This window comes from Numida meleagris, chromosome 5, assembly GCF_002078875.1.
Source record: "Numida meleagris isolate 19003 breed g44 Domestic line chromosome 5, NumMel1.0, whole genome shotgun sequence".
Lineage (NCBI taxonomy): Eukaryota > Metazoa > Chordata > Aves > Galliformes > Numididae > Numida > Numida meleagris.
The window spans coordinates 65,030,822-65,058,427 of NC_034413.1; the positions used below are offsets into that span (position 1 = coordinate 65,030,822).

At 37.5% G+C, this 27,606-nt stretch overlaps 1 protein-coding gene across 4 annotated transcripts in view; it reads right to left on the reverse strand.

Moving 5' to 3' along the window:
* TMEM163 (transmembrane protein 163) overlaps positions 1-27,606 on the reverse strand; it is an 88,572-nt gene that overhangs the window by 25,574 nt on the left and 35,392 nt on the right. For all 4 annotated transcript variants that reach the window (XM_021397960.1, XM_021397963.1, XM_021397959.1 and 1 more), the window contains 2 exons: positions 13,943-13,986; positions 12,737-12,828 (listed from right to left, as the gene is read on the reverse strand). In XM_021397960.1, the coding sequence (XP_021253635.1) occupies positions 12,737-12,828; positions 13,943-13,986 (136 nt within the window). The remainder of the gene's footprint in view (positions 1-12,736; positions 12,829-13,942; positions 13,987-27,606) is intronic.

A 27,606-nucleotide genomic window follows, 5' to 3' on the forward strand; every position in this document is an offset into this window, starting at 1 on the left:
TGTATTTACACAACTCTACAAATATCCATTTTGAATAACACCAGTCCTGGATACGTGCACTCACAGCAACCAAAATGAGATCAATGGAACTGTGTTTCACAACATACAGATGACACTTCAGTTGTTTTTTTCCCCTTCTTGTCTTTTTCCAAGGAAAAGAAGGTCCAACTATTCAATTCATTTGCATCTGCAGACACTGCAAAATAGTCTTCTAAGCATGGATTTATCTTTAATTTTGTCTTACGTTTGGAATAATTTGTTTCAACTCTCTACAAGTAGTGATGAGAGCAAAATTCTGTAATATTTCAGACAAGAACTAAAGACCAAACCTACCCCAATGTGTGTGGTGGTTAATTCTCAATGTAACAGAGCAATTTTGCTTTTTGTATGGCTCTTGCCACACTGACTACTCTTTACCTGAGCCAAGGGGGTTGCTCTTCTGTGTAAGCAGCAGCCAATCTGAATTTAGACTCCCAGGTGCTTATTTTTGTAACAGTTTATTAAAAAAAAAAAAAAACTAATAAACAGATAAAAATAATTAAAAAGTTAGGAATGCACCCTCAGAGACAAGCCCTGCTATATATTATCTCGAAAGGGATCTGGGGTAAGTTACACAAGGATGACTCATAAAAGATTTTCCTCATATCAATTGACAGCTATAAAATACTCACAGCAAGATGCTTTCCTTTTTAATTACCATCCTGCTATCTTTCTGGCAAGTGGAATACAATGACACAGTACCAATGAGGAGGGTTCATCACAAGGCTCATGGTAATTACTTCTTTCAAGTCAATCTGCTCTAATATTCAGTAGAGGTGGTGCAATACACTTAAGGATTCTGAAAAAAATTAGTGATGAACGTAAGTGCAATCTGCAAGTATGTGTTAACTTCCTCTTAGCAGCTCCCAGATATAATTGTTTTAGCAGCAGAGAGGGAAAAGTTTTTCACCTACTTGGTAGTATTTCTGTTACATCCTGGAACCAATTTTAACAGCAGTCTTCAAATTCATTAAAATAATTCCTGCCATGTGATGACACCGTGTGGAATAAAACAAGATTGCCAGCAGCAGTCTAATTACTTCCCAGTTCTATTAACATATGATACAAAATGCAATATTAAAAATCTAGCCTCCCTCCTTACTGAGCAATAATATCTATTACTAAAGATCTTGTTATTTTGGAGCTAACTGATGTAAAATGCAGATACTTTTTTTTTTTTTAACATCATTTATGGACTTAAAAAAATATATTCTATATAAAATAAAATAATCAGCCAAAGCCAGAAATACCTATAACCTTGGTGTTGCTTATACTGTTAGGCTTAGTTCATCTGAAAGACTTGCTGATGGTAAATACTGCAGAGTTCTCTAGTGCTGCTGTTGACCCATTGCTGGAACTGCTCACTGAGGTCCAGCAGAAGCCTCGGCATGGCACTGCATTCTGAATCACAACCAAACATTTGGGTGCACAAGCATACTCAAGCTTTAAAAAGCTTTCCTTTCTACTGGTAAGATAGCAACAATAACACTTTAAACAGAGAAAAAAAACAAACAAACAAACAAACAATCTCCAGGTATTACTTCTTGTGAGGATCTCACAGGTGTAGTTTGTGAGGAACAGGGATCACAAACAATGTCTACAGTGAAAGACTACCTGCTTTCATACAGCCTCAGCTGAGACCTGTATCTGGACATTCCTGTAACATTTTTACCACATTAAATCTGGGAAGTTAAACTTTCCCATAACAAAAGAATTTCTAGCGGGCCGTGTCACTCTAAAGACATAGACACACAGAGAGACAGCTCTTCTCATTGCCACAGGTGCTCTTACAGTTTCCCAGTTCCACAATAAAGCAATCCCAAAGTGATTTAGTCAGTTGTGCCTGACTCATCTTGGACCTTCTTGACTCTTTTAACTTGGATTAAAATATATTGTTTAATACGTATACAATTTATCCATTTTTCATTAACTCACTCATTCAGTTTACTCATATATTTCCAATCAGTGTACATCCTTCAACATCCACAAGTTAGATTTTATGGCTATCGGGGTTTTTCGTTGTTAAGAATCTTACCGTGATATATTCTTCTAAAAGAAATGGAGTTGCCATCATGAGAACACTTTGATTACAGAGGTTGTGCAGTCTCCATCCTTGGAAGTCTTCAAGACCCGACTGGGTAAACCTCTGAGCAACTCATCCTGATGTCAGTGCTGGCTGCTTTGAGCAGGAGATTGGACTAGGAACCTCCTAAGGCCCCTTCCAACCTGAATTACCCTATAAATCTACGAATCTTTATTAACAAAATCTTTCCCTCTGCAGGTTCTGTCGAGGTCTTTCAGCATTAGTAATTCCCAACAGCCCACAGAAAAGGAAATGTTAAAACCTCTAGAGGCTTTTTTCACCTCTGAGTGAAGAGGCAGTGTGAAAACTATTACTTCACAAGGAACTGAAACTTAGCATTAAGATGCTCTGCAGGCCAATAAGTGCAATATGAGTTCTAAGCCCCGGAGTAATGTGAGTTTTTTCAGCAAAGCTGAACAAATCACTTTTATGATGAATATGTGATTTAATCTCTGAATAAATCCACTAATGAATCCTCCAGAGTTCAAATGAGAAAAAATTAAATCATCTTCTGTGTCTAGCTGCATTTTTTCTCTCTTCATTTTGCTGGTACTCTTGTTTTCATTCTTTCTTCCCATAACCAAACACAAATTACGTTCTGTGAATTCATTAATAATTTGGATGCTTGCGATAATCTACACCACATTTCTTCCAGATAAGAGGAAGTCAGTCTCTTTAAACAGAGTGAGGCTTCTTTCTTTTCTGAGTCACCATCCCCGCAGGTGTTCAAGAAACATTTAGATATAGCATTGAGAGACATGGTTTAGTGGGGTTATTGGTGGTAGGTGGATGGTTGGACTGGATGATCTTGTAGGTCTTTTCCATCCTAGCTAATTCTGTGATTCTATGATTCTTTCTTTTAACATTTGTATTATGGCAGCTCATATTCTCTGACTGTAGTAGCCAAGTATATCATTCCTTTCTTAGCCAGGCCAAGATTTAAGTGCAGGCAAAACTGTTGATTCTCAAAGTGTGAGAATTCAGAGAAACAAACTCAGTCCTTTGCTTAGCAGTTGATTCTGGGGTGGCAAAACAATGGCTTCTGGCTGATGGGAGTGAGGTAGAGGAGGGCAGAGGAAGCCAAAGAGGACTCAGAAAAGTCAGTGGACAAATAATATGAAATGGGAAAAAGTCAGAAGACATTTTAAGGAGTAAGCAGCCACTGATGGGGGAAGCTCTATCGCTGGGTACTAGTGAGAGGAGGGAAGCTGCACACTTTGCCACAAGCACAGCTCTGCTGCCAATTATTTCAAAAACAGAGATCAGAATAACAACACAGCTATCACTAACATTTCTTCCTTGCTACCCATTTTGCAACGCTGCTGAGACAATTCTAGACCTACTTTTTCTTAGGGTGACATCCAGAACTGTGAAAACTAAGACTCTAAAATCTACCTCTAAGCTCATTGAAGTTCTTACTCTAAAAAGAACAATTACTAGGCACTGCGACACATTATTGTAAAGTACAAGCAAAAAAGTCTTGAGGTTCCTGCTTCTTTGTCATGCTCAGCTACTGGATATTAAGCTTGTGTCCAATTAGTTATACTGTTCGGGTTTTTTTTTTTATGTTTTCAATGCAGCTTTTTTATTATCAGGTTTAGCTACTGATGAAGGCTTGGACACCAAACTATACACACTCACAACTGTTCAGTGTTTACACCTGGCTGTTGCTGAGTGAAGAGGGAACACAGCCACGTTAAAATGCATAGGAAGAAAGTGGTTCATTGCACATGTTCCAATCCACCTCCAACTGCCAGAATTGAAAGATGACAAACCAAAGGGGATTCAAGTATTATTCCCAATTATTACTGAAAGCACTTTCAAACTTTTAAACTCATATTTAAAAATATACAATATTATCACATGGTCTAGCTTCTTTTTTCAGAGCACACAGGGGAAATGCTGTTTATGCCTGAGACTCAGGTAAGCTATGTTAGGGACATATTTCATGCTGGAAACGTTACAGGCCTTTTAAAACTTGTATCACCCTCACAAGTTCAACCAGTCACTGCAGAATAGGTACATCCATTAAAATCGTGCAGATGCACTAGAGGAACAGTTCCATAAATAATTTGATTCTCCATCTATTAAAAGTCTGCCTACAAAAGCCTAAAGGCATTTGTACAACCCAGAGAACTTGAAATCTCTTAGGACCTGTTTTCTGGTTCCTTGGTAGCCTTACAGCAGGTGAGCACAGATTCTGACATTCCTCTGAAGATGGAAATTAAAGCATTTTGAGAATTTCTGTGATACTCATTTTTTATGGTGATTATCAAATTCCAGTACAGAACACAATTCTATATACGTAACATATGTCTGTGTGTGTGCGACTACTAGGCAATATATATAAATACTGCCTAATCAACTAACAGTGAACTAAAAGGAAAGGTTTTCATCAATTAAATAGATTTTGGATCTGCCTATGGTAAATTCATTGCCAAGGCTACAGATGCTACACTTTTAGAAACAGATTTTAGAATGCATAAATATATACATTCACTATTTTGTATTTAGTATAAATTCTATGTGTGAGAATGTTGTGTGCATGTGTGCATAAATGTACGTACATGTGCATTTCTGTCTGGATAAAAGCAAAGTTTATAATTGCTTCATTCTTTGCCTGAATACGAGTTAATGGATTTAGGAAGAAATGAAGCAGCCTTACAATACGGCCTAGTGAAGCACCTCTAAGACCTGTATCCAGTACTGCACCTGGATGTAGTATTTTGGCTATGTATTGCAGAAGGAAAAATGATTTAGAAATTTTCAGAGTCACTTTAAAAAAAATTCTCCTCCTATAAAGTAGATACTGAAGTATAGCCAAACACGTGTTTTACAAACTCTGCACTGTGCTCCTTTACACGCATGCTTCCCAGGAGGACCAGCTCATGCTGGCTGAGAATTAGGCAAGAACTGCAGAGTTGGATTCTTAGTTATCTCCATGCATTTGACATTTTTCCAGATCACTTAGCTATTCCCTTCACCCATCACAAAAGAGTTTTTTCCTCCAGCCACAGAGGTTTGCCCCTAACTGTGGGTAGGTGTGGATTCTGCCATCTGTGCATCTCTTTCTTACGTATGGCACAGATAAAATTATCCACAGCTTTTTCAGATGTGACTGATACAGTTGGGTCTGAATTGAGAGGATTATTTTCATTCAACGCCACCTAAATTGACGGTACTCATTTAGTAGAGCTAGCCCGTGTAGTGGAGCCAGTATGCACATGAAAATCTAATACAGTACTGAAACTGAAAATCTTCAGTGTTTTGTGCTGGTTTTTTTTTTGTTTGTTTTGTATCAGCAGAGCATATAATCTGCAACAGTTTGGATCAGTGTGTTCTCTTATTGTGAATAAAAGAAAGTAGAGCCAGACCTAGCCTGGCTGTATGACAGCCATTTCCTCCCATGAAAGGCAGTTTCCAACTCTTAAGCTTTGAGGGCAAGAGTACGGTATGTCTCGATGTCCATACTGCATGAGTAATTACCGATATTGTTATATCAGTGTAGCTTCTGTAAGGCTACCATGACCAAACCTGGAGTAAATATTGTCAAGCGGTGTCATCTGAACATAACCAAGACAGAAAAAATGGTTTCAAATGCTTTGGAAGGAAAGGCTTACTCTGTTTCAGTGTCCCACCTATCTCTAAATTTTCTTAGCAAGTAAGAAGTCTTTACACAAATTCACTATCCACTATCCCACATTTGCTCACCGGGCAAACTGACCTGCCCACCTCTGTTACCAGCAGACATGGTTCTGCAGGACTTGACAATGTGACAGCTCTTTGAAGAAGACATTCAGCAGTTTTCCCTAGCAAGTGAGGAGGGATAGCATGCACACACTTATTTCCTCAGGCCTCTGAAAGTGAACTGCATGAGAAACTAAAGAGCAGAAGAAAAAAGATGTCCAAGGAGTATTTATATCCATATGATACCTATGCTGACAAAGGGTATACTACAGCAGGACAGTTCTCTCAGGTATTTTCAGAGTGGGTGTCTACTTACTGCATGGAGTTTTATAGATGATTCTATTATTGTTGTTTGCTTAACTCTAAATTTGATACACCAACATGGCCAGTAGCCGCACTGCTCCATTTACCTGAAAAGGCTACTTATAATCAAAAGCCGCTTGTAATGCGTATTATGTGAAAAGGAAACTGGCAGAGTAGTTCCAAGGAAGCTAAAAAAAAAAGTATCAAGGAAAAGCATTAGAACCCAAGTTTGTAGTCATGAGGTGTTCTAAACTGGGTTTTGGTATCATTAATATGTTTTATAAAGTGCTTTTAAATATTCTAACTCCCATGTCATTCTGTTACATACCCCTAAATTTCAACACCAGTGCGTAAAATCCTAGAAGAAGTCAGAATACCCTTATTCCCATCCGTCCTTCTTCTCTTCATTATAGCCCATACGTATGGACATCTATGTAGCACTATCCTAGAGAAGTTCTCCGACATACATATCTCTGTGTGCATATGTTGTGTAACACATGCAGAATAAAAATAAGTTGTACACCTTTAACAGTGAGAAGCAAAGGGGTAGGACAGTGAAGTTTGTGAGAGATTTTCTAATAGTTGCATCTAGCATGCTCATTATGAGTCAGGTTTCCTATTTACACCATCCGTAAGGAAAAGTAAAATATTTTTCTTATACCTGTAGCTCATACTAAGTTAGAAATTCTTGGCTCTCTTACAGCTTTGCCTTTCAGGATGTAAAAATGGATGAGAATATTGGTTCACTCTCACATTAATTTAAGAACCTATTAAGAGTCAAATCCTCAGGGCAGGCATTTTTCACCTTGCCAATAGGTTTAGCACTCTAACATTATCAAATCTAGCTGCCACAGCTTAGGTTAATATATGGAGATGAAAGTTAAGTTACTGACATATAGCAAAGCTTTTAGACAACATCTAATAACAAAGCTGCAAAGTCTGCAAAATCTTCCCAATTCTTGATTCATTGTTTTTAAATCTAGCATAAGGTGGGAAAAATATGCAAAAGAAATTCAGAAATTGAGATAATTTAAGCCACCTACTCTTCCAAGTGAAGCATCATCTTACCCATAAAGAAAGAGCACTCCAGAATAATATGCTCCTTCACTGCAGACAGGAATGCCTATTTTCACCCGGCAAAAAGGTTTCTCAGCAGCACATAGAAGTGTGACAGGTATCTGCAGCCTTGTCTGACACACAGGAGATTAATTCCTGTTATTTTAATTCTAAAGTTAATGTTTTGAATGACAGATTCACCAATATAAGAATAAAACACATACCTGAGTTTGTTACATATTATGTCATGGTAACATAAAGCACTACGAGTTCATTAGGAATTATTTGCCCATTATACAATTTAATTTTCTTATTACAATAGTAAAAGTAAGAATAGCTGGAGTCTGACATTCACAATCAAAAAAATAGTAAAAATAATGTCAGTTTTTTGCTCTTCATTTTACCCAGTGTGCTCATTATGAGTAAGGTTTCTTATTTACTCTGGCACTGGCTTAAGAAAGATGTTGACAGATTGATTCTTGGGAAACAGAGAATTTAACTTGATACCATGTACAAAATAATATATAATAAACATCAGCTGTAGCTGTCAAGAATCACTGTGTTAAATACACTGCACAGAGTTAGTCCTTGCAATACTAAAGATACAGGCTCAAAAAAAAAATTAGTGCTAAAAAATCCTAGGAGCACTGGGTCCTAAAGGCATAAGCAGAAACTCAGCCCCTGCACTGCATTGTAGCAAAATGCAATTGCAGCTCTGTAACATAGCAGCATTACTGCTTTATAACCTAAAAAGAGCATTACTCCATTTGAACTGAATATTTGACCTGAGGCTGCCAACTGTGTTAACTTACAATGAGCAAAGCACCATTTCCTGAACAGAAGGAGAACGAAACAGGAGATATTTCCTTTGTTCACAGGTTTGAGACTTTTCCAACCAACTGTACATTAAAAGTCCCATCTTTTACAGACTTTTCACAAGCCTATGTGCCCTAAGTTTGTTATTCTGTTTTCTCAGTCTTTCATTTTTTCAGTGGCAGTTATCGCTGTCTCCTCACACTCAGTTCCACTGCTTCAATTTAAGTCCTGAATTTACCAGAACAAATAGCTGACTTTTGGCTGCATAGCTAGTTGGTATTCCCACCTCTGGTGAGACATTTTTCCAGGTCCCTAATGACCCAGGCTTCTATTAAGAAATGACTTTACAGCTATTCACTGGGCTTATCTGTGTACATGAAGAACTGCTACTACTTCATCAGTTTCAATAAATTTCTTCCATCAACAAAACCTAGAATTACTTCAGCATCCCAAGAAGCTATTATGTCGTTAAAGATTAACTAAAGGGCAGAATATTCAGGAATATATGTATGCTGCTCAGATCTCCTGGTGCACGTTGAATTGCTCAGTGACAGCACAATATTTAAATAACATAAAACAGAAGACTGGCTTCAGAACTTTATTCTGGCACAGATTTTCTGCACATATATCTAGCTCTGTAGACATCCCTCATCCAGTGACAGGGCAAGACACAAAGGTTACAAACTGAAATACAAGAAATACTCATCTGAAATAGGTTATGCAGAGAGGCTGTAGAGCCTCCATCCCTGGAGATATTCACATCCCAACCAGAAAAGGGCCTGAGCAACCTGCTCTGTTGACCTTGCTTTGAGACGAAATGATCTCCAGAGGTGCCTACAAACCCCAGCCCCTCCACAACACCACACTCACATCAGCAAGTCTACAGGCACAGTGCAGCACAAAAATCCTCATCATTAAGTGGTAAGCAGTCGCCTGAAGTGCCCAGCTAGTCATTCTACTGTATTTTTATCAGCTATATTAGAGTTTATTCCTTCCTCTTAGTTTTTCCTCTTATGAAAAAAAATAGGGAATTGTAGGGACTTTTTCATCTTTTGTTGAAATTCAACATTACGTCTCTAGTTATCTCAGTACACTCCTCTTTTTGGATTTCTGGATCATTGGTTTTTAGATAGTTTCCTCAGTACCTCCAAACTCTATTTTGCAACCCAGCAGATTGTGGCGAGCAAGTCAAGCACTCAGAAACCACATTCTCTGACTTTCTTCCAGGTATCTGCAGTCTTTCCCAATTCCTGCATTCCTCAAGTTCTACCATTCTTTCAAAAACTCTTAAAAAACACATGTAAACACTGTAGCCTGTGTTGAGTAGTTCAGAGACTTGGCCCTTTCGTTTGACTGCCAAAACAGAAAGATAGAGAAGTGAAAACTATCCAAGGAGTATCAGTCACAAAGGTTTTAAATGTTCACCCCACTCCTACACACACTTTCACTAATGAGGCAGCTAGACAGAATCAAGCAGTGTCTCATATGGCTTACAAACTTATAGTGGCTTATATCTGATCTTTGTGAATATTCACTGTATGTTCAAAGCCACTCAGTATATTTTAAAATGAAGCATAAAAAATTAATCTTAAGACACACCTCGAACCTAACTAGATAAATCTTTTCACAACTTAAAAAAAATTCTCCATCAATAGAAGACTTGAATAACCTGCAACTTCAGCTCTTTGGGCCACCAGTTTCAAAGAACTTTCAAGCAGGGTGAATCCCAAAGGTAAGTTAAAATATATTTTAGGCTGCATATGTGAAATGCCATGAGAATTATCAAAAGTGTACATGTACATTGTATAACTTTGTTCGCATGTACACCAAAAAGCACCTTCTCCTCTTGCTCCAGAAAGGAAAGAAATCAAATGAGCTAGTAAAAAGTTAAACTCAGCAGGACACGTTTTTATGATAGTTACAGAACTACAAACCCCCAAAGTCAAATGGTAATACGTCAGTTCAACTTAACAGAACTTGGCACAGAGCACAGTTTTCTACTGTTCATTCTGAGTACCAGCTCATGAAATGCTACATCTCTTACTTCCATATGGCTACATTTTAGCAAGATTATGCTGGATAAAATATATTCTTTCGTATCTTAGCATCTCATTGTAAGTATTTAATTGATCATAAATAATGAGTCAAGCTGTATTCTCTATATCTTTTTCTAGGGTTCTGTTTTCCACTCCACGTTTATATTCTCTCTCAACAAGGCCTAACAGTGCAGGGTCTATCTTTGCCCTTCAGTGAGAGTCTTTCCACTGATTTTGGCAGATTCTGGATCAATCTCCTACAGTCAAGTTTATAAAATAATAATTTTTATAAATTTGTAACACATAGTTTATTGGCAATTTCATTTGGTTCCTGCCAAGGAATTTGGAATATAAATTATTTTCAGGTATATTAGGACACATAGAAATTTATTTAAATCAATAAAAGAGAGACCCACAAATAAAGAGGAAAACTATACACATCTCACTCTGGTAAATACAGTAATGTGTTTACAGAAACGCAGAGTTTTGTGCAGGCATTTGGCTTCTACACCAAGGCAAAGTACGGCTAGGCACACAGAAGCATGAACAATGCACAGCATGGCACAAGCACCTAAGTAAATTATGACCAAACTGTCCTAGAGTCTTAAAGCTGGCTTTCCCTGGCACAAATAAAACAAGAACTGTGAAAGAACAGGTGTAGTTCTAGGCACATACAGTACAATAATTATTTAAAAGTTAAGTAAGCAGCCAGGAAGTCATGTGACATTGTCCCAGCAGAGAGAAAAATTAATTGCATGTGGTCTTTCAAGCAAGAGATTGATTAAACACAACAGGAAACTAGAAATATGCCTCTCTCAAAAATCTGAGCCAGTAGGAACTGTCTTAAGAGATAAAATCATCTTCACTTGCCTATAAGATGATCATTCTCTTCTCAAATCTAGAAACTGAGCAATAACCAGACTGCCTACCCAGTGATTAACGTTTCCAGCATATAGTTCTATTCTTTTACTCAGTATCTTACCACATAACCTTAGCTGTCTTCAACTAGAGGGCATGGCAAGTAATTCATTGACTTAATTTAGCTTTATGTAAAGCAGAGGGATTTTATGAAAGCAAATTTAAAAAGAGCATAAAAAGCCGGAAAATATGTTTGCCATTTTGCTTGTTCACTTTGTTGGCTTAACCATAGGGATATGCTGATTCTTCTTTTGTACTGGGATTTATTTTTTCTATAAATTGCTTAACAATGTTCACTGCTCAGCAGAAGGAGATTTCAAAAATATGTTAATTAAATGTTGACAGGAATCTCTGTGGACGCCCACAAAAGCAAGATACTCAGGAAATGTCTGCTAAGATCTCCAAATTTGTGCAGATAGACTAATTTTGATCTCATATTTCTGTATTTATTTTTATGAATCAATGCCACATCAATTTTCTTTGGCCATTTATTTCAAACTATTATGCATGGAATCCTGCCAGAAAGGGATTCACAGCACTGACCAAGCTGTGCACAAGCCCTAATTAATGAATTTAAAAATACTTTTTACTGTTTTCTTAGTTCATACGAAAGAATTATGAAGACAAGTTGTAGTTGCTTCTGTGTATTTTTTTCACTTCAGTCTACCAGTAATACAAAAGCCCACTTTCATTCAGGCATCCTCTTTTTGTGGAACGGACTTCATTAGAAGTGTTTCAGGACAAAAACTATCATGTCCCCCTATATAATATAATGATAGTCCATTCCAGGGGATAGTGGAATTATCTTCTAACAAGCCAGATGGGATACTGCTAGCAATGGCAGCACAGAACCAAAACAGGGCAGATAAATGCACTACAGTTTTGCATTTCAATGTACCATAAATACAAGCAGGAGGTAGAAGTTGTCTTTATGCACAATCTGGAACAATTCCTTAGCCACTGTCAACCTGTTCTTCTCAGGTACCACCTGTTCTTCTCATGTATCACCAGTAAAAACGCTACACAATGAAATGACACAGGTTACAGTCTCCACTGTGATCAATACAGAGCTGCCAACTAAAGATTATTTTTTCCCATAGGATTCTTACAGCAATCATTAAATATGCTTTCTTTTCAAGTAAATACATTTTTTCCATAGAGAAGACATACAAATACTGGTATACTCTTATTTACCAAAAGAATAGTAGTTCTGCAATAAAAAGCAGATCTGTGTGTGTGTCTGTGTCTCTCTTTGTACTGCAGCACAAATAAACTATGTCATCCAACTATCAAATCACTAATTGAAACTCAGTCTTATCAGATGTTATGTAACATCAACTTCTAATAATACCACTAGTAGATGAAGTGATTTACATCCAAAAAGAAGGGGTTTGACAGATATTCAGTGTTTTTAAAGGAGGTGTATACATAATACAAACATCAGTTTTGAAGGGATACTGGGGGAAGAATAACAAAGTAAGATGCAAAATAAGAGATTTATAAATCCGTTACAGACTACAAATACAATTCTTTTAACACAGATGCTGCAAGGAAAAAAACCCAAAGCCCTAACAATTCCTATATTGTCCAAAAAGAAAATGAAAGTCACAAACATAGGGAAGCCTGCTCCAGTCCAGTTTACGTGTTTGAGGCCAAGCAGTAAATGGGCATAAGGAATGAATACTTGCTGCCATGACAAAATGTTTTTTCACAAAGCTCTGGAATCTCTAACATCACAGCTTGAAAGCCAAAGCTCTGCAGGCCTATATCAAAGCCAAGAGCAATTAAGTGTACTTACATGTACTCCCTGTGTGCAGAATGTACGGCAGCTGCGTTGCTGTAACGCCACAAAACTATCGCTGATGACAAAACATCCAGGGTAGCATCAAACTGAAAGAGATACAGAGTCAATTGTTTTGTGGACCATTAACATACCCACAAATACTAACAACAATGTATTTACCATCCTACTGCACAGGCACAAAGCAGCTTCAAATAAATCATTTTAATGAAAGTAGGATTTACATTCATTAAATTGATCTTGCCGTGTGTTATTGCACGATGATACACTTCAGAGCTCATTCAGTCAATCAAGAGATTAAGAACTTTCTACTAGTAATCCATGATCTGTGAAGGAGTTTAAAAAAAACTGACACTGTGGCACCACAAGAGTTAAAATACTATAAAAATGATTCATATGCAAAGATTCGAAAAGAAAAGCATTTGAAAATGCCTGTCAAATATTTCTTTTCCCTGAAAATTCATGAATTTTCCTTAGTAGGAGGTTTTGTTTCTAAGTGAAGAATTGCTAACTTTTTCAAAATCCCATTTTGTCAAGATTTCACATTTTTCTATTTCACTCTTAAAACAGAGAATGTTTGTATTTCCAGTAAATGAAGACATGATTTTAGGTAACATCTAAAAACTTCAAAAAATATGCTTGTGCCACTGTAAGAACTTTCATACTCTTGTCAAACTTTCTACAGAGTCAATCCATCCTTCAAATTTGAAAGTAAGTGCCAAAATGTTTGAAGTCAGGCATTATGTGTGTCATAAGGAAATTTTTGTTCTGCCACTGATCAGGAGAGCCATGGCAACTATTAGAGAAGAAAAGCATCATCCCGAAGTCTATTTTAGTTTTACCATAGACTTCCAAGAGGAAGGACATGAAAAGTTCAGAAGGAACTTGAGAATTTTGCTCAAGTTCAAAAAGAAAACAAAGTTGATAGATTTTGTAAAAGAAAACCGTATCTGGTGGATAATACCTACCAACAATGAGATATAAATATTAACTCCTGCGTAATCCTTAGTAGTCAGAAACCAAAAAATTATAATGAAAATATTTTTACTCTACCTTCCAAAGTTTTACTTCAATAATAATTTTTCTAATCCATCATTGAATTTGTACATGTTACCATGAACTTACAAAAAAATAAGTATTTTGTGTTCAGAAAGAGCACGTGAAAAAAACAGTAGAGAATATTGAACTTGTATTTCTACTTACAGCAAATCCAAACGATGATGCACTGTATCTCATTACGGAGACAGCTAAAGGAAAGAAAACATTATTTAGAATCATTTAAACTTTTTTTGGCATCCTTTCTTCTTCCCTCAGCTGGAAACTACAAAACTAATTTCAACACATGGGCTTAGTTTCACCCAGCTGCCACCTAGAATGACCTGACCAACACTTAGAAAAAGGGTACAAGACATAGAGGTCACTCAAGAGACCCTTTTCTTTCTTTCAAAACAGTAGCAGGACAAAGTTAGCCGAGCATTCAGAAACCAGTGTTTATGAAGTATGTTGTCGTTCAGATGAGGTTCTCAGTAAAAGAACAATTTCAAACTCTCCGAAAAATTCACGTTTTGAAGTGCTTTTTGCTCCACCAAGGCACAGAAGCCCACCTGACTACCAGCTGACTGACTCAAAATTATGCATGCCCATCCAGACACCTTGTCTGTCATCTGTTTGCCAAAAAGCCTATGTGTAATTGAAACCGCCCCAAGGAATGTTTCAAATTCCATTAAATCAGTGATTTCCAAAAGCAGAAGTAGTAATGGAAACATTTTGACCAGCTCCACTTTTCACGGCATTCTGCCTCTAAAAATAAAACGACTCTTCAAAAATGGGCTAAAGTTTGGGAGGAAAAGGGCTGTCATTTAGATCATTTGATTCCATGCATGCTAATTCTACCATCTCACAGTTTCCAATTCTAGATAGTACTACGCAAACAAAACTACCTTCAACAACACAGAGGAATCTCAATGAAGAAGCACATAAGAGAAAAAGCCATCACTTGGATCTGGGACTGCATCAAACTGCAGCTCTTGGAGGCTGACAGTGCTGCTATGGCTATGAGCTACCCCCGAACACCGAGCAGCTGTGGTCTCCTTGCTGCGTTTTGCAGACTGCAGGTTGAGAGCAGGACTAAGTGAACCTGATTAAAATGCACACAGCACTCCAGTTCCAGTACTAAAGAGGACTATGAATAAAGCACAGGATTAATTTTACTACTTTTTCCATCAACAGCTTTCAGCTAATTTACTATTAAAAATACATTTTCATAAAAATTAAAATACTTGAGCTAAACAAAACCAGACTCATCAACAACTGTCAGTCTCAAGCTGACAAAAGCAATAGCTAGTTTTCGGTATTTCATCATTCATTAGAATAGCTTGACAGAACAGAGCTGCTGTGCTATGACTGTTCTTTTCAGTAATTGCAAGCTACAGCTCTGTGGCACTTATCTGGATAAACAGCAATTAAAATCTTGGAATAGATAACCCTTTGCTTATTCATCTAAGACCTAGCACTGGCCACAGGCATGCCATGTATCACAAATATTTAGACTTTATCATTTCAAAACACAAAGAAAATTCATCAAGTTCCCTTCCAGGTTCACTCTTTCTCAGCTGTAGAGTATTCAAACAGTAAGGATGGATTTACATCTCCCTCTCACTACTAAATCAAGACTTCCCACCCTTCATCTCCTAGGTGAAAAAGAGCCTCTATTTCTTGGTCAGACTTGCCAGGCAAGAGCTATGCTTGACAAGCTGACGTGAGCCTGCTGTGTTCCAGCTGCAAGTTTAAACTCTTCATGGCATAAAAATATGTTTCCTATCAGATTTCCATTGCATGCCTCCTTAGAGACATACAGTTTCAAAAACTGCAGAAGTTGCACCACCAAAGCTGGGCACTCACAGGTACACATAAGCTTGCTCTGTTCTGGGAGTTATTGCCTTCTTATCCTGACATTCATTCAAAGCCACGCTTTCCTCCTATTTCTACTTCTAGACTGCCTTCAAAGTGGAATTCACTACCCTCTTGCTGGCTAGTGAATAAGGGCGGTAGAAAAGACTTCCCGAGAGCTGGTATCCCTGGCAATCCCTTGGTAAAAGGCCACAGTGAAAGGCCAAGTGCTTGAGACCACTGGCTGAAGGTGGTCCTTGTGCCTCCAGTATCACTGCCATGCCCCATGACTTATGCATGGCATTGCAGGAATGGACTATGGAGCTCTTGCTGAGCCCTTGCCCCACCTATTCCTTTCTCCTCGATGCACATTCTCAGTTATTCTCGCATGAGCCTCTGATGTTAAAAGAATTTTTTAAAAATTAAAAGATTCCTAATCTCCATATTGAATCAGGATGACAGGAAACAAGCAATTAGGTAAAAGTAGCACAGGTAGTTTAAAAGTCCTGTGGAGCCACAGTATGCATTTAGCAGCTACACTGACAAGTCAGTGGGAGCCTGCTTTTAGCTATTTTACTGCCTAAATTGGACAGCATTTTATTACCTCTACAACAATGCAGATAACCCTAATGCATTTTCCTGACATTTGTAAACAGAATTTGCAAGCGGTCAGAAACTAAAAGTAGAGGCAGCACAGTAAGCCACAAACCTACCACTGCTTCCACCTGTACCGCAACATCAACTTGTGACGTCTGCCAAGGCACAGGTCAAATTTTCCTACAGTTCCTTCACTCCCTCCAAAGTAATTCCAAATAAAGAAAAATACTCCCTTTCCCACAAATTCTGTTCTCAGCAAAATAAATTTCCTTTCATTCCTGTTCCTATGTGCCTCAGAAAAATCCTATGGCCAGGCCCCTAGCAAAATTGCATCAGTGTAACTCTCCAGCTGCCTGGCCTCCTGCCAGCCTTTGCCTAGTTTAACCATCTCAAACGTGTTCCCGGAGATTCTGCACTCACAAGTACCCTGGTGCTCTCACTTAATCTGTGTAGGGAGAACACCTGGTACCTTTTTGTACAAACAGATTCAGCAAGAAAAAGGACAGAGAATTAACTCGGCCTCCAGTTCTCCCAGCCAGACATCTTTGCTTTGGGATGAATGGTTCATAAAAGCATCTCCTCTGTCTGTCAGAAAATCTCCTATTACCTACTTGGAACGGGGACATTATTTTTAGGAAGTTCTTTGCGGTGGGACATCAATCTAGTACATTCACCTTAATGTTAACCTTTTGACAGACACACCTGTATGCCTGCACTTAAAATACTGGGGCTTCCAAACACATGACCTTCTCTTAGCAGAAATCAGGCTGGCAATTTAAACATCACTGAAAATGTCAGGTTTATTACTATTGTACTGTGCATATCTTGCAGGTTGAGCAGAGCAGAGCAAGAGGACTAGTAGCTGTACTGCATCAGAACTGAAACTAGAATATAGTCTGTTTTCATCTTCCAGTGTCGGTAAAACATCAAAATAAAAAAGTAAATCCACTCCAAACACGGGAAACTAAATGAGAAATACTTTTTTAAAAAGCCACAAAAAAGTTCCCCCACAACAACCAAAGCAAAGAGCAGTCACGACTTTATTGCAATTAAAACTTGACATAAATTCAGCTAATGCGTGCCAGGACCAGCTGGTACACTGTTACCCCAGGTACCTTCTTCCCCCCACACAGAAATTCTACTAGAGTGAAATATATGGAGTTTTATGCACACGCCCACAGCTTCTGCAATCAGCTACAAATAACCATGGCACAGCCAGGATCTCGGAGATGACTCCGCCAGACATTTAATATGCATGGGCAGAGCCACTGCCATCCATCAGTGTTATGTACGTGTCATCAGTGGCAATAATATTTTCCAGGAATATCTTCCATTCCACTCAGTTAATAGAATTTTGTTTGTTTGTTTTAATCTATTGCAATGGTAAAATATTTAGCAAGTATAGATTTCCATAACCTTCTTGACTTCAGCAAACTACAATATTGTATATCATTTATTTTCCCCATTTATTAATAAAGAAACAGTACCGTTTCAGGGCTTTGTGAAAAACTGTTTCATCCAAACAATTATTTTCAATTTGCTGACATCTTAGCAAAAAATAATTATTCTTATTACCTTTGATTCCCAGACTTCTTTTTCTGAAACCATTCATTTTTCAAAGTTTCAATTTCATAACTTCTAAATAAATTACTTTTTGTGGTTCTTACGAAGAATTAAACCAATCAGTTCTCCCTTAATCCCCTTTGTTCACACATTTTCTCATGGTATTTTTCTTGCCACTGCATGACTGCCTTATGGTAAAGGACCAGAAGACTTCCATTTCCAACGTTCAATAGCCACAGTAGTAGTTTTCAAGCAGGCAGTGTGGATACAGTTTTCCCAAAATGACTATTCAGTATACCATGGTGCTCACCAGTTGCAGCGACCTCAAAGAATAGCAAAGCAGCCCAGACCTAAAGTTCACCTACTCTCTCGATTCACTTCTGTATAATTTGCTTTCATGTCCCTATTTATTACCAAAAGAGCACCCTGCACCAGGTGAGATCAGGCTGGGTGTTAGGAAAAGGTTCTGACCAGAGTGTGGTGGTGGTGATGGAACAAGCTCCCCAGGGCAGTGGTAACGTCCTCAAGCCAAGAGTTCAAGAAGTGTTTGGACAGTGCTCTCAGACATAGGGTTTGGATTTTGGGAGGTTCCTGTGTGAAGCCAGGAGTTGGGTTTGATGATTTGATTTTGTGGGTCCTTTCCAACTCAGGATATTCTGCGATTCTGTGATTCATGCTTTCACTGGCACATCCCACAAACGGGCAGACCAGCTCTGGAATTCAGCAGGACTGAACTATGCTCTCTGGTTTTTAGATCATGAACTGTGAAACAATCCTACTGCAAAAAAACAATGAATTACTTTACAAATGATGAAAAAATTATCCATGTGGAGAGAGCAATCACTTTTCTCTACAGTACACATAAAACAATTCCCAAGAGTGTACCTGTAATGTGAAAAGCAAGCAAACACTGAATGACAAAGGGACACAGATGAAGAGTAAATCAGTTCCAGATTTCAGAAATAGTAATGTCTCTTTTAACAGCTGCTGAGATTAATTCCATAAACAATAAGCCTTCTCTGACACGCTTTGGTGGATATAGCACTAAAACATGGTAAATCAAATGCACCAGAGCAGTCAATGGCCCATGTCACTCTTTCTAGCACAACCAGACTAAATTACATAAGGAAAGGGAAAGTACACACACACACACAGAAAGCTGGCAACTCCAAAAAGGCAGAGTTACCAGGGTTGCTCAGAAGCACGTGCCATGGGCCCAAGCACCATGCAGAGCAGTCACTGCAGTGCCCACTCTGGGAGGAAGCAGGAGCCCTCCTGCCTGGCATCCCACTGCTTCACATGCTCCCGTACTTCCTTTCTCACATGCCAACCTTCTGTTTTCAAACTACATTACCTGAAAATAAATCATGCCGGGAAAAAAAAAAGAGAGAGAGAGAGAGAGAGAGAAAAGAAAGAGCGCTATTTTAGTTTAGTTGTGGCTTCACGGGGAGTAGGAACAAGAAGACAGTCCATATGTTTTCTCCAGTTTTCTCAGGCTGAGCTGTGTCAAGACGTTAAATGCAAATATTTGCATTTAAGAATAGGACTGTTTTTAACATTTGAAGTTGTGTAAGAGACATGCTACTTTTCCTTGCATGCACATGGTGAAAACTCTGTGCAATTGAACATACAGGTGTACAGTGTAATTCACTGCATTTCAAATGGGGTCACTTGAATCACCCAAAATAACTCAGTGCAGTGACATTAAAGTAAATTGTCTTTTAGTAATACCATGTATTATTGAAACCCCGGTGCCAAAGAAAACAACTGAAGAAGTTTAGAATGTTGCAGAAGTCTGTAACTTCACATATACCAGGGAAGCTTCTGCTGTTTGTAATTACAGCCCTAAAGCTCTGCAATTTCAAGCTTGACATCAGCTTTCAAAGCCAAGGAAGGCAGTTTGGCTTTGAACACAGACAAGGAATGGGTGGTACTTTGGCTAAAAAACACCACAAATGACCAGAAATGTTGAGTGATGTGATGCTGAACAAACTCAACAGCTGTTTCTAAAGCCATGGGGCCAAGTTTTGTAACTCTCTGTATCCAAATGAAGTTATTCCACATTTAATGACTTAGGAGACTCCCAAATAGCAACATTTCTCCCATTTTGTTGATGTTTTACTGACTGGAGGTGAAGTTTAGGAGTATTCAGATTTACAGTGTAAGGAATTAATTCTTAGGAATTTGGTCAGTTGCTTTAACCTTAGTAAGCAGAATAAGCCAGAGGTGAAGATTTGTAAATGCTGACTTAACTGGGTTTCTGGAAGATTCACAGAAATCCAGGGAACTCGTGCTCACAGGATGTGTTCCAACCGTTAACAGCTTGAACAGAGGCTAAACGTCTTTTACCCGTCATTAGAGATCCATCAGGTCCAGGCAGAGCCATCCAGCCTTTAGCTTACATGAATGCCCAGCCTGGATAATGCTGGCAGGCGTCTGAATTGTAAATAAAAGAGCTGAAATATTGCCACTTTTCTCATGGTCTGCGAAGTTCATGTCCAGGGGTCACATTGGAAAGATTGAGACATCCTCCCAAAAACAAAGAAAAAATGATTTCATAGGCAAGCTCCAGCTCAGATAGATTACTGTAGAAGTTACATGCATGGATTTAGGCTAACTATACAGCCCAACAAACAATGAACATCTATATATATGTACATAAAAAAGTAGATGTAGCAACAAATTGCAAAATTTTGTATTATAGAAAATTTTCCAAACAAATTAGAATCTCCTTCTCTCTTTGCTTATGTTTCTTCTCTGCTTTTTCTCATTTATCATGAAGGATAAACATACTTTGAGCTACGTTCATCACAGGTAAATACTAAAAAGTATATTTATTTTTATTTTCTTATACTGTCGATTTACAGGAGTAGTACTACTTCCACTGAAATTATTTGCCTGTCTCTAAAGGTCAGAGTTCCTGTCATTACCTATGACTCTGTTACATTCAGATGTTAGCAATGCAATGCTATACCAACACACTAAAATTACTCTGAAACCAGAGAATGTAACTAACTAACAAGAATGCCTTTCCAGTACCCCTGTAGACCTGGCTTTTAATTAGTAACGTGCAAAACAATGAATTTCACTTTAAAATCTTACGGCAAACATCTTCAGATTATGTTGCCTGTGGGACACCTCCGACTGGTTCCCCAGTACAAGATCATAGTCATATAGCTATATTTACAATGACCTCAAAAATAATCCAAAACAATCATAGCAGTCTCTCCACTTCACAGATAAGGAAAGAGAACAGGATAGAGGATCTAAGATATTTAAAGATAATGGAACCTGAACAAATGCACTCTGAAGAGAAAGCGTACCTGCAGAGAAAGGCAGCTAGATCCACGTGGTTGTCACATGATCACACATCATGCTCCCTTTGTGCGTAACTTTTGGAGAGCCCTTAAACATTCCCTGTTTTAGAGTTCTTAACTATAAAATGCCTCTGAAGTATTTCAACATTTCAGGATATTACACACATGAAAAGTAGTTTGCCATATGGAAGCATCTAGAGATTCTGCAAAGAAAGACAGCAGGCTCCAAGAACGTCATATCTATTTGAATAAGTTGTTTAGTATGATAATTTGCCTTTTATGATATTTCACATTCTAAAAGCACTGCCTTAACTTTTAGAAACACAAAAGTTAAATACTGAAAATGGTAACCCAGTTAGAAATGATCTTTATGGCATTCCCTTAACTTAACAGTTGTAAGATACTCTATTTTTATACAAGTGTTTCAACAGATTTCTGAAAACCAAAGCAGACTTGCTTTTTTATAGAAATACAGCAGCACTGTAAAAGTGTAACAGGTGCTGAACATCATGAAAATAATTTTGGATTGCCCTTTATCTTACATTACTCTAATGTAATTATAATTTTTATATTTCTTAATTAATTGCCCTAATATTTGATGTGACTAATGCAAAGCCATCGATATGGTGTTATTATAAGCACTTTTTATGGTTATTAAAAGCAGTTTTTCTTTTCTCTGAGAGTCATGTAACACAAATGCAGTGAGACTCTGGAACACAGACGTGACCATTTTTGGCAACCTTGGGTTTAGATACTTTCCAAAGTTTTTCAGTTGGGAACACAGAAAAATAAGTCCTCACAAAATTGCCAGCTAGACATCCAATAATGAAGATACTCAAAATAATTATGAGAAAGACCTATTATAAACTATGTTCAAACTAAATGAGAAGAGATAGACCAGGCTGGTTGGTTTGACTCTTCGCTTTAAACAATTTCTGGCAAAAAGATTCAGCTGTGCTCTATTTTGCCGTTGCATATAAATGCAACAGGAAATCTGTTAGAAGGAGTGGGGGTAAGCTAAGATATTTGCTTGACACTTTCCTTGGTATTTTTGTCTGGTTCCTCCCTCAACTAGCAGGTGGCAAGTCCTGCTCTAGAGGAGGATAAACAGAACTAGAATAAATTCTCTGCAAATTTGCATTTGTGACTTAGAAATCCAAGACTGCTACCTTCACTGGAGCCTGTTTGTGACCAGCTCTGGTTTACAAAGGATCCAGGGACAAGGAATGGTCTCTCCAATCTGGAAGCTAAAGGGAACAGAACACAACCCAATGCAGATCTGCCCCATGCAGCAGCACAGCAAACTTTCTTTCCAGAGCCAGCTGTTCTTCCATGCAGATCAGTGTCATCCACAGCATTTCCTACACTAACCAGAGACCAACGTTACAACTGGGTCCCTCTATCAACAATGGGAGCAGTACAAGAGGGGAGCCTAATAATGCTGTTATTTCCCTACACACACTGCTTTCATGCAAAGAATGGAACATGGTATGCAAAGACAATACTAGAAGAAATTCACGCTCATGTTATTGAGTCTCATGTTAAATGTTTGGTCTGAGCATTTTAATGACATTAGGAATATGAAAAACAACTAAGATTTGATCTGGGAAGCCTTTTTGATCATTGAAAATATTTTTTCCTTTTTCATCATCCCTACAAATTTAAGAGACAAGCCACATACCACTGTAATCCCCATTTTAATTAGATGGCTAGCAAGCTGGTCCAGAACCAAAACAAGCTGCCAAATACAATTAAACAGTTGTCAGAATATAGCACAATATTGCAGAGAATTTGTTATGAAGAGGTGTTAAGAATGCAAAGCATTCCAGACACCTCTAATGGAGAAATGGTAAGTCTGTGTTCTTATGCACATTTAAAAACATTATTCAAATTTTAAGTTGCTTTTTGGTGTAGAGAGTTTTAGATACTTTTACTGACTGTAGGAAAGGCCATTCAGACTTTCAGGGCTGTAGATGCAGCCAGAGTTGGCATGGAGCCATTTAACACCTCACACCTGTAAAATTCTCACAGTGGAGTTCCCACACTCTCAGAATCTTCTTTTTAAAAGTGCAAAACCACTTGCAATCCTCATACTGGTCTGTATGTTCAAGAACTCATCTCTGCGGGGTATTTGTCAGACACTACAATTCAAACATAGAAAAAGTGTGTTGGAATAACATGATATTTATTTGGAAACTGAATGTAAATTGGAAAAATTGTCACAACTTTGCACATTATTTTTACTGGTCAGTTTTGCTAATATGAATAAATATACAACTGACTATGATAGTTTTGAATTGGCAACTATGTTTATCATTTAATTTTATTTCTGTACTGTGCTATCAACATTTATTTACATTTATTGTATTGTTGGATATTTTGTGGCACCTAGAATCTTACCCTATAAACTCATTTCCATGATCAATTAACTGGAAAGCAAGTGATAATCATAGATGTCATCCTGCTGTTCATTCAGACCAACAGGCAAATTTTATCTTGTATTTCAATACCCTCTATCACCTCTGCTAGAGAAGATTATCTTATTTGTACAAAGTAGTTAAATAATCCAGGTAACTGCAAGTAAAATTATTGATAAAGAAAGGAGAGAATTGCAGGCTTATACATATATATTGCTACTCAGTGGGTGTAAGCAAACTGTTGAATGTATTGACTTCCAGCCAGATCAGGATATTTCCAGGATATATTGTCTATAAAGACACTTAGAGTTCTCTAAGCACAGATGAAATGGTGCTTGCTGATTTCTTCCTAATGAAGGCCATTTTGTAAGCTCAGAAGAGAAAATAGTAAGCTATCAAAGGATAGCTTGGATATCTAGCTCTTATTCTACAAAAAGCAGTCATTTCTTAGTTGTATTTAGCACTGTCTTCAATGGAAGGCATGTTAGTTCATTACTATCTAATAACTTTACTCTTTTCTATTCCCAAATACACTTTAAGCTGTGCAAGTCTAGAAGGCTCTCACTTTGCTGGATCTTATTTGCCCGTATTTTTTTTAAATAAAAGGTATTCCGTTTCTTTTGTTAGCATGCTTTCAGCTCAGCGACTAAAAGATTGCAAACCCTTTACTTCTCATACAGCTGCCAGAATGTGAAAAAGACAAAGTTTGAACTAGGTTATTAATTCTTTTTTTTGTACAGATCATCTAACAATGAAAACTCACCCTTCGTAGCCAGATTTAATTTTAAATCCAAGTCCTGAACACAGACACTTCTGCCAAAGAAATCAAAAGTCAGGAAGAAGAAAAGGAAATCCTCTGTGCTATCTTTTTTATCTTTCTGGGCTGACATATAAGCAAACCTGTCAGAGAGAGAAGCAGCTGTTTGATAGTTCTCTGTTGACTGTGACTGTAGGACAGAATTGAAAGCCCTTCATACAAATCACATTCTCAGAGTGCTAATCTTAGCAACCTATTGCTAAGAGCCACAATAAAGAAGCTTGTCATCGGTCCTTCTTCAGGGCTGTAACACAGAGACATTCTACTAGCAAGGATGACACAGAAAACAGGCACCCAGAACACACAGAACTGCCCTGCAATTGGGCTTAGTGCACAAACCCAATATATTAGGTTAGCTGTAGGCTCTAAGCCATTCAGTAAAACCTACAATTAAATGTGAGTCTTAGTAACAAATTCCCTTTCTTCTATGTTTTTAATAAGGCTTTGTTTGTAGCTTTGTAATGCAGTAATTATAAATAAAAGATTTTTGGAAGCTTGTAATACCGGTGTTTCTAGTAAAAACATTTTAAAACTATTACAGTTTTCTTCTAGTTGCTCAATCTTGATAATAGGTAGGAATCAGTATGAAATCCTACTCAGTAATAAACAAAATCAGGACAATCTTAGCAGCTCCTCTGAAGGATGCAGAGTTCTAAAACCAAGAGAGAAAACAGTAAATGATTAACGTACCACAATCCTTTGCATTTCTCCAATTTTAGAGTAATTGATTTGACACATCCACTGCTAATTCCAATCAAAGTAACAGAACTTGCCTTCCTTTCTCTGTTAGATGAGTCTAATTTACTCAGACAAAAAAATAGTCCAGGTAACATCAGATAAGATGTGATGTTAAAGCAGGAGGAGACTAAAAGGCTGCATGTTGCTGTTTACAACACGTAATCAAATTAAACTATCTGGTGTACTTTGAGTTTTATTATGTTTTCCATGCACTACTACTCCAAGAAGCAACACATTCTCAGGATAAGTCCCTTTATGTCAAATAGTATGCACCTCTTCTTTTAGCAAACAAAGGGGTTTTGCTGATGCTCTTTTTCCTTATACAAGCTTTTTATTGGAAAGAAATGGCATCAAAAACAAAAAGAAATTTTCTACATTTCAGTGTACTGGGAACGTTGAAAGCAGAGTTAACATGTACATGACTTGCAATCAAAATGAGTTTTCAATGGAAGAGCCAAAGCCACAACCAATGAAGTCACCTAAAATATCCTGACAACTTTTCTAAAATGATAAGCACAGTCTCTGAAAATCAGCACTGAAAAGAGCTAACTTAGAAAGGGTTAACACATTTCCTACAGTCGTGGCATATATAGCTCTAAAAACTTTTTGCAGCAATAATATATTTGTAAAATATTACTTCAAATAATTGAAAGTGAAGAAAAAGACAAGCATGTTTTTAGCATTCCCAGATAGACCCTTACTGTCTTTTACAAGTCTTAACAACTCTTTTCCCCCTCAAGTAGGTAAACTTCTCCTAAGTCAGAGGATATTGCTGCTAAGATTCAAACAAGTAGTATATATTGCTGTATTAAATATTATTTTTGAGAAATAAAAGAGGGATCATATGAGAAAAAAAGCTTATTCTTAAGAAGTGGAAGGAGCAAGCTACATTTTATTTAATGCGTAAAGAAAACTACCATGAGTTCTGAAGCAATGTGTATTTCCCAAAATATTTCACAGTATCTTGTCTGTATAGGTGTGAAATAAGCCTCCAGAGTCTCACACTGTATAAATCTATGTCATCCTCTTCAGGTATCCTTTTTTATATTACTAGGAAAGACAATATCCTTTCTTCCAAAGAGAACTTGTAATGGCTCCTCAAGTATCTTAGCAGTACAGCTTCCTTGTCCATACTATCTGTTCAGAAACAGCCTGATACATATCATTGTTCTACTAAAGAAAAAAAAATCAAGAATAGGCAATTGAAAGGAATGCCCAGGGAGAAAAGATTAATTTGGATCTGGAGTTGAGGTTCCAGGAATGACATGCCTACCTCAAGTGGAAAGCAGGAGATTCGTCACAGTACACTTGTAAAGCCTTGATAGAGTTCTTAGGAAAATTCTGAAATTCATTCTGCAGTGAGGAACATACATCGTTGTACACGAAAGGAGGTGATCATTCCGTACGTATACAGCATAAACAGTTAGTAATAATAACATGTTAAGTGGTTTTTAAATATGCTAGTCAAATAAAGTCTCCTCCTTGTCAGAAAATCCTTATGATACAGAAGCAAGTCTTTATGCTATTTGCTCAGATTTCAAAAGAAAAACAGTCGTCTTTGGCCTCCCCAGCACCTTCTATGAATCTAAGACAGTAAAAGAATCAATCAGCAGGTGGACTACTCACAAGCCCACTTTCTTTGCTGTTGCTCATTGCACAAGACTGTATAATGCCACAGCTATAGGACTGCACAAACATACGTATTTACAGCACATTCTCATTCACGTTAATATAACTGAAAATAATTTCAAGATAAGATTATCAGTAAGTAATCGTCCACTGGGTTATGAGTGCTGGTAAACTGGACTCTGAAACAAACCACTTCATTAATAACTTGGTAATTACTTTTGACAAGTTCTTTTGTTGAAAACTAATTTTTTTCTCAAACAACTAATACAATGAAGGAGAAAATGGTACTTATCAGGAGTTAGTAAGTTAACACAGTGGCAAGAAATTTAAATAAAACTGTGAATGATTTTTTTAATGCTGTACATTACTCAGTGGAAATGATTTTTCTCAATTGTTTCCTTCCATCATGGAACACACACAGCACTGATTTTTTGATCCATAATTTTGATGTTCTTTGATGATCTAATAGGTTCTGGATTAAATCTGTAGCTTTATACTGATGCAAGTGGAATTGTTGAATTTTTAAGTTGTACTGGGAAAGAATTTGTAAAAACAGGTGTTGGCCTTTGGAAGCTGTACATAACTGAACACAACAAAGACTAGATTATCAATTTCATGATGAGTATCATAGAATGCAATTCTTAAGAGAAAATTTCATTGATGCAGAAATAAAGCTAAAAGAATATATGCATGAAACAAATAAAAGCAATTTTATAAATACTCTCTAAAATTAGTTTTTTATAAATTAATTCATGTTGTCTGTACATGCCAATCCATTTTCCCCTCATAGCTCAGTTTCCCCTGGTGCTAAGATTTTTTTAATTTCTGTCTTGCAGTGACCTGAAATGGATGTACAGCATCCATTTCCTCTCAGCACCACTTTGAACTTGCACAGCTCCA